General features: G+C 36.3%; 1 protein-coding gene and 1 long non-coding RNA gene across 2 annotated transcripts; one reads left to right on the forward strand and one right to left on the reverse strand.

Moving 5' to 3' along the window:
* LOC18609174 (LEAF RUST 10 DISEASE-RESISTANCE LOCUS RECEPTOR-LIKE PROTEIN KINASE-like 1.1) lies at positions 2065 to 17143 on the forward strand. Its single transcript, XM_018116261.1, has 4 exons — positions 2065 to 3219; positions 15367 to 15399; positions 15517 to 15777; positions 15923 to 17143. Exons 1-4 carry the CDS (start codon positions 2460 to 2462, stop codon positions 16897 to 16899), a joined length of 2031 nt encoding a protein of 676 aa, XP_017971750.1. The 5' UTR covers positions 2065 to 2459; the 3' UTR covers positions 16900 to 17143.
* On the reverse strand, positions 9141 to 10794 carry LOC108660971. Its single transcript, XR_001926801.1, has 3 exons — positions 10756 to 10794; positions 9999 to 10073; positions 9141 to 9181 (listed from the first exon to the last, which is right to left on the reverse strand). It is a non-coding gene; the product is annotated as an uncharacterized LOC108660971 (long non-coding RNA).

Here is a 17639-nt window from a genome sequence, read left to right on the forward strand (position 1 = left end):
TTCGAGGCTTAATTCAACTTTGTTGTACGTCTAGGTACAATACCGACTTTTGTAAATTTTTCGGGACTCTCTTAGCATGCAAACATGCTTTCCATCACATGTATGTCATGACAAATATTTTTATAAAGTCGGGCTTATCATCTTCTCCCCCACTTGGATCAACCATATGATCATTCTTATTGATTGACTTCGACATCTGGCTAAATATTAATATTTTAATATTATTTCATTAATAAAATATCATTTTATTCTAAAAAATTTTATCTTGTTCTCCTTGGTACCCAAATACCTTATTATGGCCTCACTTGACTTCCAAATCCCCTTTTTATCTCACAAATTCTCCTCCGATAACATTATTATTATTTTATTATTATTTTTCTCACTTGCGAAATAATTTATCCTAAACTACTCCTTTCGTCTTTTATCACTTCTAAACATTTTAAATGACCTCAATTTGCATTCGATCAAATTTATTTATCACCATATCAAAGAATGGGGTATTTCATTATGTGTTAAGGTTTTGGAAAGTTTCAACATAAACAATTTTCACCTCTATTTTGTGGGAGTGCATTTTTAGCAAATTAAATAATTAAATATATTCTTACGTGCATTTTGTAAAGTTGGTACCATTATCTTAGTAACTCAAATTAAAATGTCTTAGATAATTGATTTACTATATTACTAGTGACATAAAAACCTGGCACATACTAATTAATGAAAGACAAGGTATGGTTATTTTGTTTTGATTTGTTTAATTGATTGAGAAGATCGAATATAGTAAAACTTATATAAATTAATACCTTTGAATCATGAAAATTTATTAATTAATTGAGATATTATTTAATCTATAAATTAATAATTTATTAATTTATATATTAATTAATAAAAAATTAATTTATCAACTTTATTTTTTTTCTAAAATATTGAACTTAATACATGTATTGTATATTATGATTATGCGAATATTACCTAATTATTGAATTATGAATATCGTTATTTATGATGAGTAAATTATTGAGAACGTTATGGAAAATGACAAAGAAAATGAAGTTGAAAACGATACTTCTGTACTGAAGCCTGTCTCGTACAAAGACACATTCAAAACAACAATGACATTGCATAATTTTCTCTTGCATTTCGAAACACTACACCAAAGCTTCTTAATACATTAAGAAAAGTTAGAGATGAGGTCCAAAGAGACATAAATTTCAAGAAGAAACAAATAACATTCGAGTCATATTTTACAAAAACTTCCTAATTGAGTCATATATATATATATAATTTTGATGTATAAGGAGATTATTAATTTATATATCAAGTGGGATATACGTGTTTTTTTTAAAATGTATTATTTTATAAATTTAACGAATTATTAATTTATTAACTTGGTCTCAAATTGAGATTGGTCAAAAATATTATTTAATCGAGATGATTAATTTATAGAATATTAATTTATTGAGATTTTAGTGTACATCAATAATCCTAAATTCAAAATTGTGTGTGCTATGTACTATCATGAAAAGGTTCTTAGCATTTAATTAGCATTCAATGCAACAATTTAAAAATCAAGTCAAGTTGGTAATTTACGGGGGAAGAGTTTGAGCATTTTAACAAATTTGACTTAGGGCTGCACATTTCTCAAATGTGCTATTAAAAATTTATTTGATAATATAATTATATGGATTGTATACATTAAGGAAGATTATATTTTTTATATTACTATTAAATATGAAAACAATACAATTAAATATTTAAATGAGTATATTTTTTAAAATTTGACTATAAAAAATATATACTATTTAAAGAAGGATAATTAAAACTCAAATTTGTTATAACCGAAGGTTTACGACTTGTCTCGCCGTTATGAAATAGGAAAGTAAAGCGATGGGTTGGGTAGTGCTCGGAGAACAATCAATGAAATGAAATAGTAACAAAATATGCACGTGTGTTAATAAAATGGCAACGGTGAGCTACTGAAGAAGATTTTTCCTGCTTTGATCTAAGAAGAAGAATTTTCCAGCGGAAGTGAATGGTTATACGCTTGACGTGAAACTGTTAAATCTTCTACAGCAAATGAAAATTCCGTTATAACTAAAGTAATAACAATATAATCAATCTAAGCCTCTTGCCTGTAGTGCAAAGTGTAAAGGCAATTTCAAATGGTTGAAAAAAACAGAAGGATTTACACTTTAGGTTGGTCAACTTGTGCAACTTTCGGAAAGTGGCCCCGATTAGGCAATTCCCTTAAATTCAACAGTCTAAGATATGAGGCAGATAATATGGACAACTCTTCCAGTAAGTGTCAGAGACAAAAGACGCAATAAACCAAGTCAAAGCCCATGGCTCACAGTATTATAATTCCCTCCACAGCCACCGTACCTCATAGACAATAATATTCGTAATAATCTATTTATCGTCTTCCCCACCATCTCTCTCTTCCAAACCATCAAGATCCCCAAATGAATCAGATCCTTTTGTTGAACCTTTCATCAACTCTCTTTCCAGTGATACACTTCTTTATCTTCAGTTCCTTTTTCCTGGCAAAAAAAGCTTTGGCTGTGGACAAGAACTTCACAATCTGCAGCGAGCCAAGTACTTGTGGTAGGCATAACATAAAGTTCCCATTCTTCATCCAGGAACGTAGATGTGGTTATCCCGGATTCAACATCTCCTGCAGAAACAGCACAGACCCAATCCTTAGCTTGCCTGATGGCGACTATATCATCCATGATATCTTTTATCAGAACCAATCTTTTCGCGTGTCAAAAGCTGTTGCTTTCGATGGAGATGCCGTTTGCAGCCATTCAATCGCAAACTTATCCATTCCTGAAGACCGGCTTTCTCTGCCCCCAAACCAAACAGAAATACTTTTGCTCTTCAATTGCAACTTAACCATGCCATGGACCAGGGAACTTTCACAGTACAAGGTTTATTGTTCTGCTGAAAATGAAACTAATGCAACGTTGGCACTGTTCAATAATGATCCTAAGCTGAATTCTGCTTCAAAGTCTTGTAAAAAAACGGTGGTGGCGCCTGTGGCTTTTTATGAAGGAGAGCGAGGTGTTGAAAATATGCTGAATAGAGGGTTTGTGCTGAAGTGGATAGCGAGCAACTGTAGCATTTGTGAGGCGAGTGGGGGCAAGTGTGGATTCGATTATAGTACCTACCATTTCAAGTGCTTTTGCCCTGATAGGCCTCACGCTTGGCACTGTCGTCCTGGTATGCATCTCTCTCTCTCTCTCTCTCTCTCTCTCTCTCTCTTCTTGTTAATGCATAGTTTAAACAATTCAAACAAGAAACCTTTTTCGTCGTCTTGGGAATTCTCTATCTTCTGTGTATGAAGAGCTGCCATTGGCAATTGATATGCCATGCTCTGTTCATTGGTCCACCCTTCGTCCGAAAGGGTAAGGTTCTTCTCTGGCTGCTTAATTGTCTGTTTCTAGCCCCACTCAATTAAATCACGAGTCGTTAGGTGGATTCCACATGGACGACATTTAATTTCAAACTTTTTGGATAAGAAAGTAAAAAGTGATAGGAGCATACATGAATCTGAGTACTTAGCCGAATTAGTCATTGTAATAGACATAGTAATTCTCAAATCGCAAAAACATCTTCTACTCGTTGGATAGTTTCAAATTTGGTATCCAGTTAGATAACACTAGTACTTACTCCACAACAAAAATCCCCTTCGAACCGTATGGAAATAATACTCTTTTGGATTTTTGTGTTGGGTTTGCGACTGAAATTGGTTAAAGAGAAGACACAGTATGATATTTAGGTCCTCTCTGGAGTTCCACCGTCTAATGGCATTACCCAGTTACCCGATGCGCTACACCATTGTTTGATTGTTCTGTTCTTATCCTTTTCTGGTGTAAATCGTCAAATGGCTTCAATCCATCCAACTCAAGAATGTCCCCGATGGCCATGGAGAGATGATTGAGTCTCTCAAGCTCAGATTTGGTCTTTGGGGTAGGACAGATTACACAACTTGATAGTAACAGAAAAATTCTAGATGACATATGTTGATTGGGGTTTGGGTAGGATAATTTCAAGTGGTTGGTTCTGCTTGAAATCGAAGTAGGTTGGTACAAGTGAAGATACAACATGCCAACTGCTGCATAAGATGTAGATGCAGTTAAAATTTGCGAGCTTGTAGAGATGGGCCTTGTATTGTAAGCCCTTTTCTTGCGGGGTCATTTGCAAAATGAACAAATTGTTGGTCCAAACTTAAAACCATGTACTAGTAATTAAGTGCAGCCAAAAGACAGTCTTAACCCTGCAGGGTTGAATGCCTTCCTTGTTAGACAAACAACTTGAGTTGCCATTTTGCTGCAACACAAATTTTAATTGGCCAGCTTCCTTCAGATTTCAGTGTGAGAAAACCTCTGCCAGCTGCACCAGGCAACGTAGTTAAGGTGCTTAAATACATCCTTGTTGGACCTTGTAAGGATTTTGCCAATTGTTTAAGCATTTACTTCTAGTTCCAGAGGAAACCCCACAATCCTCTCTTTTTCTTTTAATTAATGATGATTGTTGACTGGACTCCTTAAGATTTGTGTAGGAGATTATCATACATGTTTTAAACTCTAAAGTCTATTCACGTCTTAATCTGGTTGATCAAAGACTATAATAAAATATAAAACAAGGGATTAATATATTACCCTGAGTTGCATCAATGAGCTGCCTACATTTTAATTAGTTAAACAACCTTTACGTATGCAGAGGCATAATTTTTAAAACCTGGCAGGTAACTTTACTCTTGCTTATGTCAGAGAGGACAATTATTAGCATTTAGCTTATAAGTTCTGCAACCTGTTGTAGTATTGTAGTTTACTTCATAGCAATAAAGTATAGGTTTTACAAGTGTAGAACCAAGTATAATGTGATCTGTAAATATATATATATATTAAACCTTTTGAACCCAACTGAAGAAGGTGAGAGATTATTTCTTAAATAAATTTGAGAAAGAATGCAAAATCAAGTCAAAGTACGCACCCAGAAAACTCAATTGAAAATTTCAAAGGTGATCAGTGTTGATCATTGATCTGTCCTAGGTGCCTATAACTCTAGTATTCTGTTAGTCTTGTTTCTTAACCGGTTCCTCAGATAGGTTTGCTCAACTCGCTCGAAATATTCTTGTATATTTTGATTGAAATCTTTATCATCATCTTCCTGGAAGAGTCACTCCTGGTGGAATGATCAAAATATGAAGCTGTAGTGGTAGTGGTGGTAATGGTCTAGACATGGGCTATCCATGCTGTATTTAGGGTGCTGGAGCAGACTATAATAGCGGTCATCCAGGCTTTGAAAATAGGTTGTGAGGATGTTAAACCTATCTATAAGACCTCCGGTGGTCGCTTTCTCATTCAAGGTATCTCTTATGAGAATCAGACCTTCGACTAGTGAATTTATAGGTGAATAGCACTGCTTGCTTTGCTCCTCTTAACAATTTCTCCTTTGATCCATCACAGACTCCTTTTGAGTTAATTATACAAAAACTAGATTCAGAAGTGCCTCCAGTGTGATGTATAATTCTTAGGTTGCATTAGTCCATTGGGATGAATTTGAACAACAGCCTGTGAGCTTAGTTGCTTCACCTGTTCAGTTTGAGAGGGAAAATAATCAAACAATAACAAGTGTTGACTACATAAAATTGTTGACGATGGATTTACTCTCAACTGGACGAATGGATATGCTTGTGCTAAGTGCCAAAGAAGTGGTGCCCATTGTGGATTCGATGAGGGATCTAGTGTCTGTCTCTGCCCTGATGGACCTCATTCCAGAGTTGTAATAATGCCAAGGTGGCCAAAAATTGCTTTGCTTAGCGTTATCTCTCTTTCTTCTTGTTTTGTGCCCAAAATTGTCCAACATTCAGTTTACACTCACAAGAAAAGTAGAACATCATTCAACGGAGTGGTAGATCTCTCTTCTCTTTTTCTCATAGACCTTCTGTGTCACGACTCGGTACTCTCTTCGAGCCCATGACAACCGCTGCGATGTCCAAATAGACATTCATTACCCGAAATACCAACCGAAAACTCGCAAGGCTTTAATATCAGTTTTCTCACCTCCCTTGCAAGCAACAGTTGCTAATATCATATTTTAAAATATTATAAGTTATTTCCAAACCAAAACAATAAAAAAAATAATTTTCATCTCTCAGGGGTATTTTGATCAAAAAGATCATCGATCCGTGGTAAAGGGTATTTATTATGGATGGTCACTCGGTTCACCTGACGGTAATCGATACATAACCGAAGAGTGCCATCATTCTTCTTTACAAATAAGACTGGTGCTCCCCAAGGAGAAGTGCTAGGGTTAAAAAACCCTTATCCATCAAATCTTGCAATTAGACTTTCAGTTCTTTCAACTCCATCGGAGCTATTCGATACGGAAGGATAAAAATAGGCGCGGTACCCAAAAGTAATTCAATAGGGAACTCGAGCTCTTGATCAGGAGGTAGTCCTAGTAACTCATTAGGGAATACATTAGAAAACTCACTTACTATTGGGACATCTTCTAACTTAGGTTCCCTTTTTGAAGTATCGATCACGTGTGCCAAATAAGTTGGATACCCTTTCTGCACTAGTTTCAAAGCTTTGATGGTCGAGATTACACAGGACGGTAATACTCGGCGTTCCCCTATAAAAACAATCTCTGCTCCCTTCGAATTTCAAAGAACAACTTCTTTCCTGAAACAATCCACATTAGCCCGATGTGCAGTTAACCAGTCCATACCTAATACCAAATCGAAATCCCGGATCTCTAAGAGGAATCAAGTCACCCCTAAATTCTTCCTCACCAACCATTACTCCACAGTCTCTATAACAAGTGTTTTTAACTAGCTTCTCTCCTAAAGGGGTGTGAACTACAATTTCTTCCTCTAATGGTGACAGATTTCTATTAGAAAATGATGCAAATGTCGTGCTCACATAAGACCTATCCGAGCCAGAATCTATTAAGACACATACATCTTTATCAAATAAAATCATAGTACCTGTCACTGTTCTAGGTCGGACTCATGCCTTGTCTTCCGTCACGGCAAAAACTCTTGTCGAAGAACGAGTCTGTGGTCTAAAGGGTGGATGTGCCGGGCGTTACTCTCCACACCGGACCGTATGGCTACTCCCTGTCTCGATGGTAACCCAGAGGAATCTCTCCTCTGCATATCCATGAGAACTGGTGGAGATGGAGCAGTTACAGTAGTCCGTCCTAACTGTGAGCAATCACTCCTAATGTGACCCAACTGACCACAATGAAAACATCGTACAGGCCCCCTACACAGCCCAACGTGATATTTCCCACACATTCTACATCTATCAGTACCTCTGAAACTTTTCCCAGAAATAGTTGTCGCAGACCTACTAAATTTCAGAGGCCTCTGCTATGTCTATGAAAATAGAGGTCAGGGAGATGTCATTGAAATAGAGGTAGTACTCCTTGAAGCAAATGAGTCTTTGCCCCTTTTTGGTGGCTGACTGAAAGATACACTCGGATTTCTCCTCTTTGCAAACTCAGCTTGCATTCTCCTATTTTCATTCGCGAGCTTCTCAGCCCTTCAAGCCATCTATACCACCTCTTTATGCAGCTCTCTACCTGTCACTGTCATCCGCTCTCTAATCTCATTACGAAGCCCTTCCTCGAAATAACTGGCCTGATCCTACTCAATTTTCACCAAATACGACACATATAACATCAGTTCGTTAAAACGAGCCTTGTACTCCTCTACCGTTAAGTACCCCTATTTCAAACTCAGAAATTCTCTTTTCTTTTCTTTTTGATGGAAATAAGTGAAATACTGACCATTAAATTCTCTTAGAAAGTTTGACTAGGTCAGAGAAATAGTAGAACGAGATTTTATTGAATTCCACCACGTGCGGGTCGTCTTCTCAAGTAATCTTGTGGCCACCATCAACTTCATATCATCATCCAACCTCATATCCGAAAGTGTCTCCGAAACCTGAATAATCCAGTCTTTGGCTACAGTTGCATCCAAATCACCCGTAAAAGAAACACAATCAAATTGCCTAGCCTCCTTAAGCTTCTTAGAAATAGAGACATCCGGCACTGGTGGTGGAACAGGAGGTAGGGGTGGTAGTACTGAAGGAGTAGCTGGAGGAACTGCAGGAAGAGCTTGACCAACTTGAGCCTGGCCAATAATAGCGGTAAAGAAGGCTGCCAATGCTTGAGCCGCCTCATGAGGCATGACAGGAATACCAGTTGGTGGCGAAGGAGGTGGAGGATGTAGAAGAGTCTCAGCCTGCTCAACAGCAAGTGCTGCCCGAATGGTGGACCCAGTTGATTCCTCTTCCATAGGATCTAACTGACGATGTTGGGAATGACCTCTTCCCCTCTCAACCGATCTAGTAAGAGGTGGGTGTTCACGTCGAGGAGGCATGATAATCTAGAAGAGGAAACAAGCAAGTTTAGGCAACCTCAGGCTCTATATGCAGACGCATGCATTCTATTCAACCTAACCTGACTTAACTTAACTTAACTTGGGGTCACACTGACACTATAAATTTTATAACAATTTTAAAATCAAAGGCTCTGATACCAATATAATTGTCAAGACTCGGTACTCACTTCGAGCCCGTGACAACCATCGCGATATCCCGATAGACATTCATTATCCGGAATGCCAACTGAAACCTCGCAAGACTTTAATATCAATTTTCTCACCTCCCTTGCGAGCAACAGTTGCTAATATCATATTTTAAAAGATTATAAGCTATTTCCAAACCAAAACAATAAAAAAAAATAATTTTCGTCTCTCGGGGGTATTTTGGTCATTTTTCCTTAAAAATTTCGAAACCAGCTAATAATGTAGTATGCGAGTGCAAAACACATATTTCATAATCAAAAATAAGTTTAGATGTCTAAAACATTCATTTAAAGTGAAATTATGACTATTTGAATATAATAAAAATATTCAATAAAATATTCTATTTTCTTATAAAACAATTTTTATAGAGCATCTGTAACGAATTTTTGTAGCGTAAAAGCGAAATAAATTCATACATACTGTAATACAGATAGTCAAGGTATGTAATTTAATTTACAATAACACGTGGGCCCCCAAATGACAAAAGTGAACGAAGGCTGTGAACCTACGATTTTTGAGGAAGTAAAGCCAACTGTAGCCTTCGACGATATCAGCTATCTACAAACTATCCTGAGCCTGAAAAGGGTGGAAATGAGGGTGATGAGATTATATAATCCCAGTGAGTAAACAAATATCATCTACAATATCTAAAGCCGAGTAAATGGAGACGATTAAAATAGATCATCATAAAATAGTTCATAACATCAAAACACATTTCAAATCATCTAAGCCAGTTACATTTCATCCAAAATATACAACGAGGCTTATGAATCTCTTAAAAACTTGGCTCGTGCTAAAACTCATTCTCGGAGATACCTTGGCCGAGGCATCTAACTGAGTCCGCCAAGGTTGTTAAAAAGTCATATACGCACAAAACACATTTTTACATTTAAAGCACGGTCGTTCCTTGGCGTTGGCTGAATTCACTTTCACGTGGTGGTTTGGCATGAAGTGAACTCTAAACTTTACCCCAAGAGATACCCTACACACCTCTCCAATCGAGGTAAGAATATAACCAGATTTCGTGCCCCTCTAATAGGCTAGCCCACAGAACCCGTCACTGCAGTGACCAATCTATAACCCACCAATTTAATAAAATTCAACAGCATGACATGGCAATTTTATCATTATAAAACCTATCAAGGTAAATAACAGTTTATGCATTTTCAACACAAATACTCATCCAGCCATTCATGCCCACATTATCATAAGCCATTCAATTCAAAACATAATTTACAATACAACAAGTAGTCTCCAATTACTCCATTTTCAAGTCATCATTAAATTTCAAAACAATTTATAAAATCATTTCATTTAAACACATTTTTCATAAATTTACAAAATCGGATAAAAACATACTTTAGATAATTAAGACAATAATAAGGTTACTCACAGTATCGGGAGTTGAAGTACTCCTAGTCTCGGACTTCGGGTACAACTTCTTTGCCTTTACCGGAGGATTCACCACCTAGACATAATGCATAATCAAGCAATTTACCACATTGGTGCTAAACCGTTATAAAACTAATCTAGGCTCTATATGAATGCATGAAATGGAATGCGAATTGTTTGGATCATCGTCTAAACACGGTGTTCTACATAAATTCAATTGTGTACCTAAATAAAACGGTATTGACCTAATTCGATCTATCACCCGATTAATTGGCCAATATGTCCAATTTAACTCCAAATAACTCCATTCCCCTCCCAATACTCCAAATCATCAAACTCAAGTCAAGTAACATAAAATTTAGCAAGATCATCTTCACATTTCTTCTTGAAAATTTCGGTTATGGTGGGTGCATGAACACTATGGTTTTTCCCACTTGATTTTTACACCATAATTCATTAATTTCTAACCAATCACTTGAAATAAAATCAAGTCCACCATCAACACACCATAGGGAAGATTTGGCCAATGGAGGGTGATGGAAGAAAATGAATTTTTCTTGTTTACTTTTCATGCTACACATCACTAACTAACTAAAAACACTAAAATATATTGAAATCTAACCAAATCCAAGTTCAAAACTCCTCCCCCCATGTCCAGCCAGCAAAGGTATCCTCAAGCAAACTTGATTCCCAACCATGGAAAATGAAAAAGAATGCATAGGAAAGGTAAATCATAAGCTAGAATTGAAAAATCTTACCTTTTGTCACTTGATTCTTTGAAATTTTGTGAATTTCTCTTAAATTTCTTAGCTAGGTTTTTGTTCTTCTTCTTTTCTTCCCTTTTCTTCCTTTGGCCAACCAAGAGAAATGAGTTGGGAGGGTTTATGTGCTGGTTTTTAATGTAAATTATAAACAAATATAAGCTTGCCACTTGTCACTATACCATTGGTCCATGTTTAAAAACTTAATAATTAAGCTTTCTTCCACCACCACATAAAACCCTTCAATTATCCATGATATAAAATGCTAATGGCTGAAATCCATGGGCATGACAAGTGTTGGGTGGTGTAAAATTACAATTTTGCCTTTAGGGTGGCAAAATGACTATTTTGCCTTTATCCCCCGAAAAATGCCGAAATTAAAATTCTTCACTTCTCAAACTCAAATTATACTCCAAATGATCAATCTTAGTCAAAAATTTCATCCAACACTCACTTCTTAACCTCGGGTGGTAAAATGACCATTTTGCCCTTGGGTCATGAAAATTCCATTTTGACTCCAAATCGATTCTCAAATTCCGAATCACCATATTAAATCATTCTGGGAATTTAAAATTTTAAATATCATCTTAAAATCTCTATTTGGTCTAGTTTGAGGCTTAATTTAACTTAGTTGTACCATGTAGTACATTACCGTCTTTTGACGATTTTTCGGGACTTCCCAAGTATGCAAGCATATTGTCAATCACATGAATGACATGGCAAGTATTTTATAAGGTCGAGCTTGACATTCTGCTTCAAATCTGGGATCTAGCTAACATAGTTCTTTCAAACTGTACTCTTGCATCTTTAGATTTGTCCTTGTCTATGTTAGGCATTCATGCCTTCTCCTGGGCTGACCCACCTTGAGAAGAGAGTGATGCCACATTACATCCCTCATTTATCAAAAAAATTTATTTCTTATATAACTTTTATAGTATATTTGGTTCAGGAAATGAAATAGCCATTTCTCACTTATTCTTATTCTTGAGATAAAGTTACGGTTCAATAAAATGACTATTTCTCGAAATGACCATTCCAAAAAGAGTCTGTATAGTCATTACCAATGCCTCCTTGATAATGGCTATCCCAAGTTTTAGGAATAAGAAAAAAAATTGAATGAACCAAAATATCCCTTTACAATTTCAAAAATTACTTTATAAAATAATACTAAACCCATTCTTTTTTCTCTTTCTTTCTCATTCGTATTCTCTCTAAAGCAATTCCATTTTGGAGCTTCTGATTATATCGCTTCGCTCCACTTTACAAAAGTACCCCTTTACAATGAATTTTTTACTTCATTTTTAAAAAAATGAAAAATGAAAAAATTTAAATATCATTTAATATATTTATATTATTTAGCTATAATAAATATTATAAAGAATATTATTTAATATTATTATTTGAATATAATAATATAATAAAGAATATTATTTAGTAATATTTAAATTTAATGAAGAATATATTTTATCTTTTGATATTAAACATTATTTAATTATAATAAGTTTAATTATCTTCTAATACAAATATTATTAAATTATAACAAAAATATGTTTGTATTTTGGTGATAATATTATTTAATTATTGTAAAAGGTATTTTGATTTTATTACCTATTATTAGAGTTTTTTTTATCTTTTAACAAAATAAACTCTTTAATTCTATTAAAAGGTTTTTTTGTCATTTGGCATGTATTCCTTAATTATTCTTAAAAATATTTCTACTAACCAATCATTGAAATAAATTATAACAATAATTCTTATCCTATTTTATTCCAATGAACCAAACTATATAATAATTATTCTTCTTTTATTCTATTCTTATGGAATAACTATTCTATTCCTCTTCTATTCCATTACGCGAGCCAAGTATACCCTTATTGAATTTTATTAAGTTTTATTTAATTAATATTGCTAATGAACTTACTAATTTTTTTACAATTTTGTAGACAATGGGTCAAAAATTCCAAATCAAAATAAATTTATCAAAAAATAATTTATATACTACATGAAAAAATAAAAAATTTTGTTCTATAATTTAAATTTTAATTAAAAAAATCAAAACTTAAACTACTCTACTCCCACTCTTAAGACTCTCATTGACATTTCCTCTTTTTGGTTCTTGGTTGCATTGTTGACTCTCCTTTTTTAAAAATTCAAGTCTTATATCGAATGAGTGGCGAAATGAATGAATGATTGTTTGGTGATATATATTGAAAAAAATATATTCAATAATATTTTTATTGATGCTATCATACACCGTTATCAAAATATAAAAAATCATCGTGACAATTATAATTATTTTAGATNTTTTTAAATAATTATTTTATTGAATTATTTTAATTATCATACCATTCATAAAAATTTTTGAATCCACCCAGTGTGGTCACAAGCAATGGGCAGTGCAGCTTTGTCAAACATGTACGAAACATAACTGTAGTTTATGTTTTGTTGTCTAGAGTGTACTGTAGAGTTTAGGAGAAAACTTTCAATTCAATCAGCCCATGGACTCTTTATTCAAAGGGTTCATACTCTCAATCGTTTCTTTGTTTTCAGCTGTTCTTTTTTCAAAGATTCAGAGTCCCTCCCTCTCAGCTCTAAGTCAAGTCAGAATGGAGAAAATTTCGAATCAACAGTAAATTGACAACTAGGTTGAAAATATTTAGGTACCATCACCTTTATTTACAAACCTCTCTATCTTGGCTTTGAACCCTGCTCCGTCAATGGGTGTAAACCTTGACTCCGCCATGCTCTGGGACACTCTGGAGAAGTAGGAAAGGAGGATGGCTATGTGGGATGAGAGGGAAGCAAAAAGTCCAGCAAACCGCGGCAAAAATCATGACTAAATTGTTAACGACGAACAAACCGCCATGGAGACGCATGAAAACGTTTATTTTTCTTCTACCCCGTTCCCTACTCCTCCCAAAAGTTGCCACTGAGATAGAGAAATAAAGCAAAGTAATGGTGGGAAATTCAACGTGCTTTTCAACCTTGAGAAACGACCATTTCCACAAGGTTGACTTGTCTGTTTCTTTATGGGCCGCAATCTGAACCTTCCCCCCTCATAGATGCCTTACACTTTTCTCTCTTTCACGCCATTTATTTATTTATTTTTAAATTTTCCCCACCCAAAATGAGTCTTAAGTCTCTGTAGACCTTTTTCCTCTTTATCTTGTCATTAACTGGAATTGCCACTAAGCACCGTATAGCGGACGACTTTGAGATCGCTCGGCTATCATCCATACTTCCTGGACGTTTCAAACTCATAAGCCAATTCTTTCCAGTACTGAACTGCTGGTCAGTGGAGAGGAGATTGAGCGAATTGTACACACCCACCAATCAAAAAAGACTTCCCTATGTGCACATTACATGTGTAATTTAATATACCTGGATACGCTAACCCCACTTTCCTTGTCTTTTCAATCCCATTTCGTCAAGTCTTTTATTTCCACTGCTCAATTCCCTAGATACGGTGTTTTACTATATAAGAAAAGCTGAACCTGCACCAACGAGCCAAGGGTTATAGGTTGATTTGGTTATTTGTTCGCAAGTGAGAGAATTTGGCTCTGTTTCTATTCTTCATTTGGGTATCTTCGGATGGCAGCTGTATCCTTGTTGGTTTTGATTGTTCTCTCGCAATTTGTTCTTCTTCACTTCGCTGGCGCTGAAGAAGAAAACAGTTACCAGCATCGCCGGGATTGCCCAACCTTCCCTTGCGGAAAACTTGGTGAGATTGGATTCCCTTATACTCCAAGGGATCGCCCTGAGTGTGGGTTGTTTGTAGTTGGAGGTTGTGAGGGAAACATTCAGAAGGTCCAGCTAAAACAGGGAGAGCGATGGTATCAAGTTGATTCAATCTCCCAAGCTGGCACCGTCACCATTTATGACGAAGTGCTCGCGAAGCAGTTAGAAACCAAGGATTGTGAATCCTTGAAGAATTTGAGTTTGAGTTTTCCCAATCTACCTTATGTCACTTTCCAAATCCTTTCCAATCTAACCTTGTGCAAATGCAATAGCCCTTTGAATACTAGCAAAATGCAAGAATTCAGTTACGCAAAATGCAAGAATTCCACTATATACTATAGTCAACCGCAGGGAATGCCAAAGCCACCAGACGAAGATCAATATGATCGATTGTCGAGCCTGTGTAATTGTCCAATTATTGAGCTCCCTTTTACCCATCTTCCACCTGACAAGAAACATAATAGTCACTTGTTTCGCATGTTAACTGCCAAAGTATCTGTCGGAGTTACCGTATCCCGTAAGTGTCGGAAGTGTCATTACAGAGGCGGTCATTGTCTAGTTAAGAAGCAAAGATTTCATTGTAGCAAAGGTATATGTCAAAATTTATGTACTCCACTTGTAGCTGCTTTTTCGCATCACAGAGGCTGCTGCTTCATTTTTTCCCCTGTTTTCCTTGATTGCACATCATACGACAATCCACTAGTTCTCTCCTGAGAGATGTTTACCTGACCCATGAAGGTTTTTCCGTTCGAGAAGCTTAAACTAGTTTCTCGCAGTGATTTGTCTAAACAAAAAAAATAAGTAAATGGTTATGTTATGACTTACCTTCTTTTTTTTGGGTAAAAACTGACTTTGTAATTTCGATTGCAGAAAATAAAAATTTGGGATTGAAGCTGGGACTTGGTAATCTCACTCTCTCTCTCTCTCAATTGCTGATTATTTCAGAAGAATTTCTTTACATCTTATGGATACATCGTGGTTTTCAATCCAAAATTGACCACCCTCCTTATTTGGCTGTAGGAATCGGATGCCCTGTCACTCTAATAATACTGCTCTTGTCCATCTATGTCTTCCGGTATCGATACAAACACAAATATGCTTCTTCAAACTTTCTCAGAAGAAACGGTTTATCCAGTCCCTCTTCAAAATCAGACCTGGAAAGAAGCAATACTATCGGCTTTGGGCTCCTCATCTTCACCTATAGTGAACTTGTGGAAGCTACAAATAATTTTGACGATGAGAAAGAACTTGGAGATGGAGGTTTTGGGACTGTATACTATGGTAAGAGAATAAACTGCATATACTTTACCATTGAGATTTGAGCGATCACCTATATGAATCAGACAGCTGCTAAGCAACAGTATAAATAACTGTAAATAACCAAAAGCTTGATATATGGACTCTCTTTCTCTTTGATTCTAACTAGGGAAACTCCGAGATGGGCGAGAAGTTGCAATCAAGCGACTCTACCAGCACAATTGTAGACGACTGGAACAGTTCATTAATGAAGTTGAAATCTTAACTCGCTTGCGCCACAAAAATCTGGTCTCTCTTTATGGTTGCACTTCACGCCGCAGCCGGGATCTTCTCCTTGTTTATGAATTTATTCCTAATGGCACCGTTGCTGATCATCTTCACGGCGATCGTGCACAGTCCGGTTTACTCACATGGCCCATACGCATGAGCATTGCCATAGAAACTGCAAGTGCATTAGCTTATCTCCATACCTCTGATATCGTACACCGTGATGTTAAAACTAACAACATTCTCCTGGATGATAATTTTTCTGTCAAAGTAGCAGATTTTGGGCTTTCACGGTTGTTCCCCCATGATGTTACCCATATCTCAACTGCTCCACAAGGGACCCCTGGCTATGTTGATCCAGAATATCACCAATGTTACCAGCTTACTGGAAAGAGTGATGTCTATAGCTTTGGAGTTGTTCTTATTGAACTCATCTCATCAATGCCTGCTGTTGATATCACCAGGCATAGGCAAGAGATTAATTTGGCTAATTTAGCAATAAACAAGATTCAAAAGTGTGCATTTGATGAGTTGATTGACCCTAATCTCGGGTACAAATCAGATGAAGAAGTTACAAGGATGACAACTTCAGTCGCAGAGCTGGCTTTTCGATGTCTGCAACAAGAGAAAGAAATGCGTCCTTCAATGGAAGAGGTTTTGGAGGAACTACAGAGGATACAAAGTGAAGATTACAGGTTGGAGAATGTGCAGGAGGAGGAGCACACTGATACTGAGGTGCCAGGGGGTGTACAGCCGCCTCCTTCACCACCAAACGGTGACCATATTGCATTGTTGAAGAACATCCGACCGCCACCTTCACCAATTTCTGTGACAGATAAATGGGCTAGTCGGAGTACTACACCTGATGCCAGTGGATAAGTTTCTAGACCATTCTGGTTTAAATTTCAAGGTAGAGAATGAAATTTCAGTCAAGTGTCATTGCCAACTGCAAATAGAGGGTAAAAGATTTTCATTGTTCTCCTCATTTGCTTTTCTTGAGGGAATGTACATAGTAAATGGAGCAATCATTATTATTATACTATAATGTTCATATACTGCAGATCTTATATCTGGCTTCCTCCTTTCTGCACCCCACAATATTATACTATAACGTTCATCGAGATCATGCTTGTGGAATCCTGCTCTAAATGTGTTGAGCAAAGCAAAATGCATTTCCTAAGAATTCATTCTCAACTAGGTTCAGGTACTCTGAGCACTGCCCAACTCTAAATTTGAACAATTGATTGCAAATGTCAATGGCTACAGATATAAAACCCTTGTTCCTAATAATGCTCCAAACTTATAGAATACGGTAGGGACAACAACCATTTTATATATTGGTGATACTGTGATCATAACACATCCGGGGACCAAAATGGCATGTTCTGAAATTCAACATGCTCACACCATTGAACATAGAGTGTAATAAAAACAGACATACTCTTGACTGTGATACCACTAGGATATTGGTTCTGTTCTTTCTGGAAGGGAAGGTCAATAAAGACTTTTCAAGCTCCCTCAGTAACCATTCTTTTTCATTCCCAGTTTTCTACAGTTGTATGATTTTGGAATTTTCTTGGAAAATGCACCCAACACGCTGTTTCTCTCCCCCCAGGGCG

The sequence above is a fragment of the Theobroma cacao genome, chromosome 2 (assembly GCF_000208745.1).
Source record: "Theobroma cacao cultivar B97-61/B2 chromosome 2, Criollo_cocoa_genome_V2, whole genome shotgun sequence".
Lineage (NCBI taxonomy): Eukaryota > Viridiplantae > Streptophyta > Magnoliopsida > Malvales > Malvaceae > Theobroma > Theobroma cacao.

Bases quoted from the DNA above. Each gene is read 5' to 3' on its own strand.
- LOC18609174 (XM_018116261.1), top strand. From the start codon at position 2,460: ATGAATCAGATCCTTTTGTTGAACCTTTCATCAACTCTCTTTCCAGTG. The intron at 3,220-15,366 runs GTATGCATCTCT...TTTCGATTGCAG, and splicing joins CGCTTGGCACTGTCGTCCTG to AAAATAAAAATTTGGGATTG. The intron at 15,400-15,516 runs GTAATCTCACTC...ATTTGGCTGTAG, and splicing joins GGGATTGAAGCTGGGACTTG to GAATCGGATGCCCTGTCACT.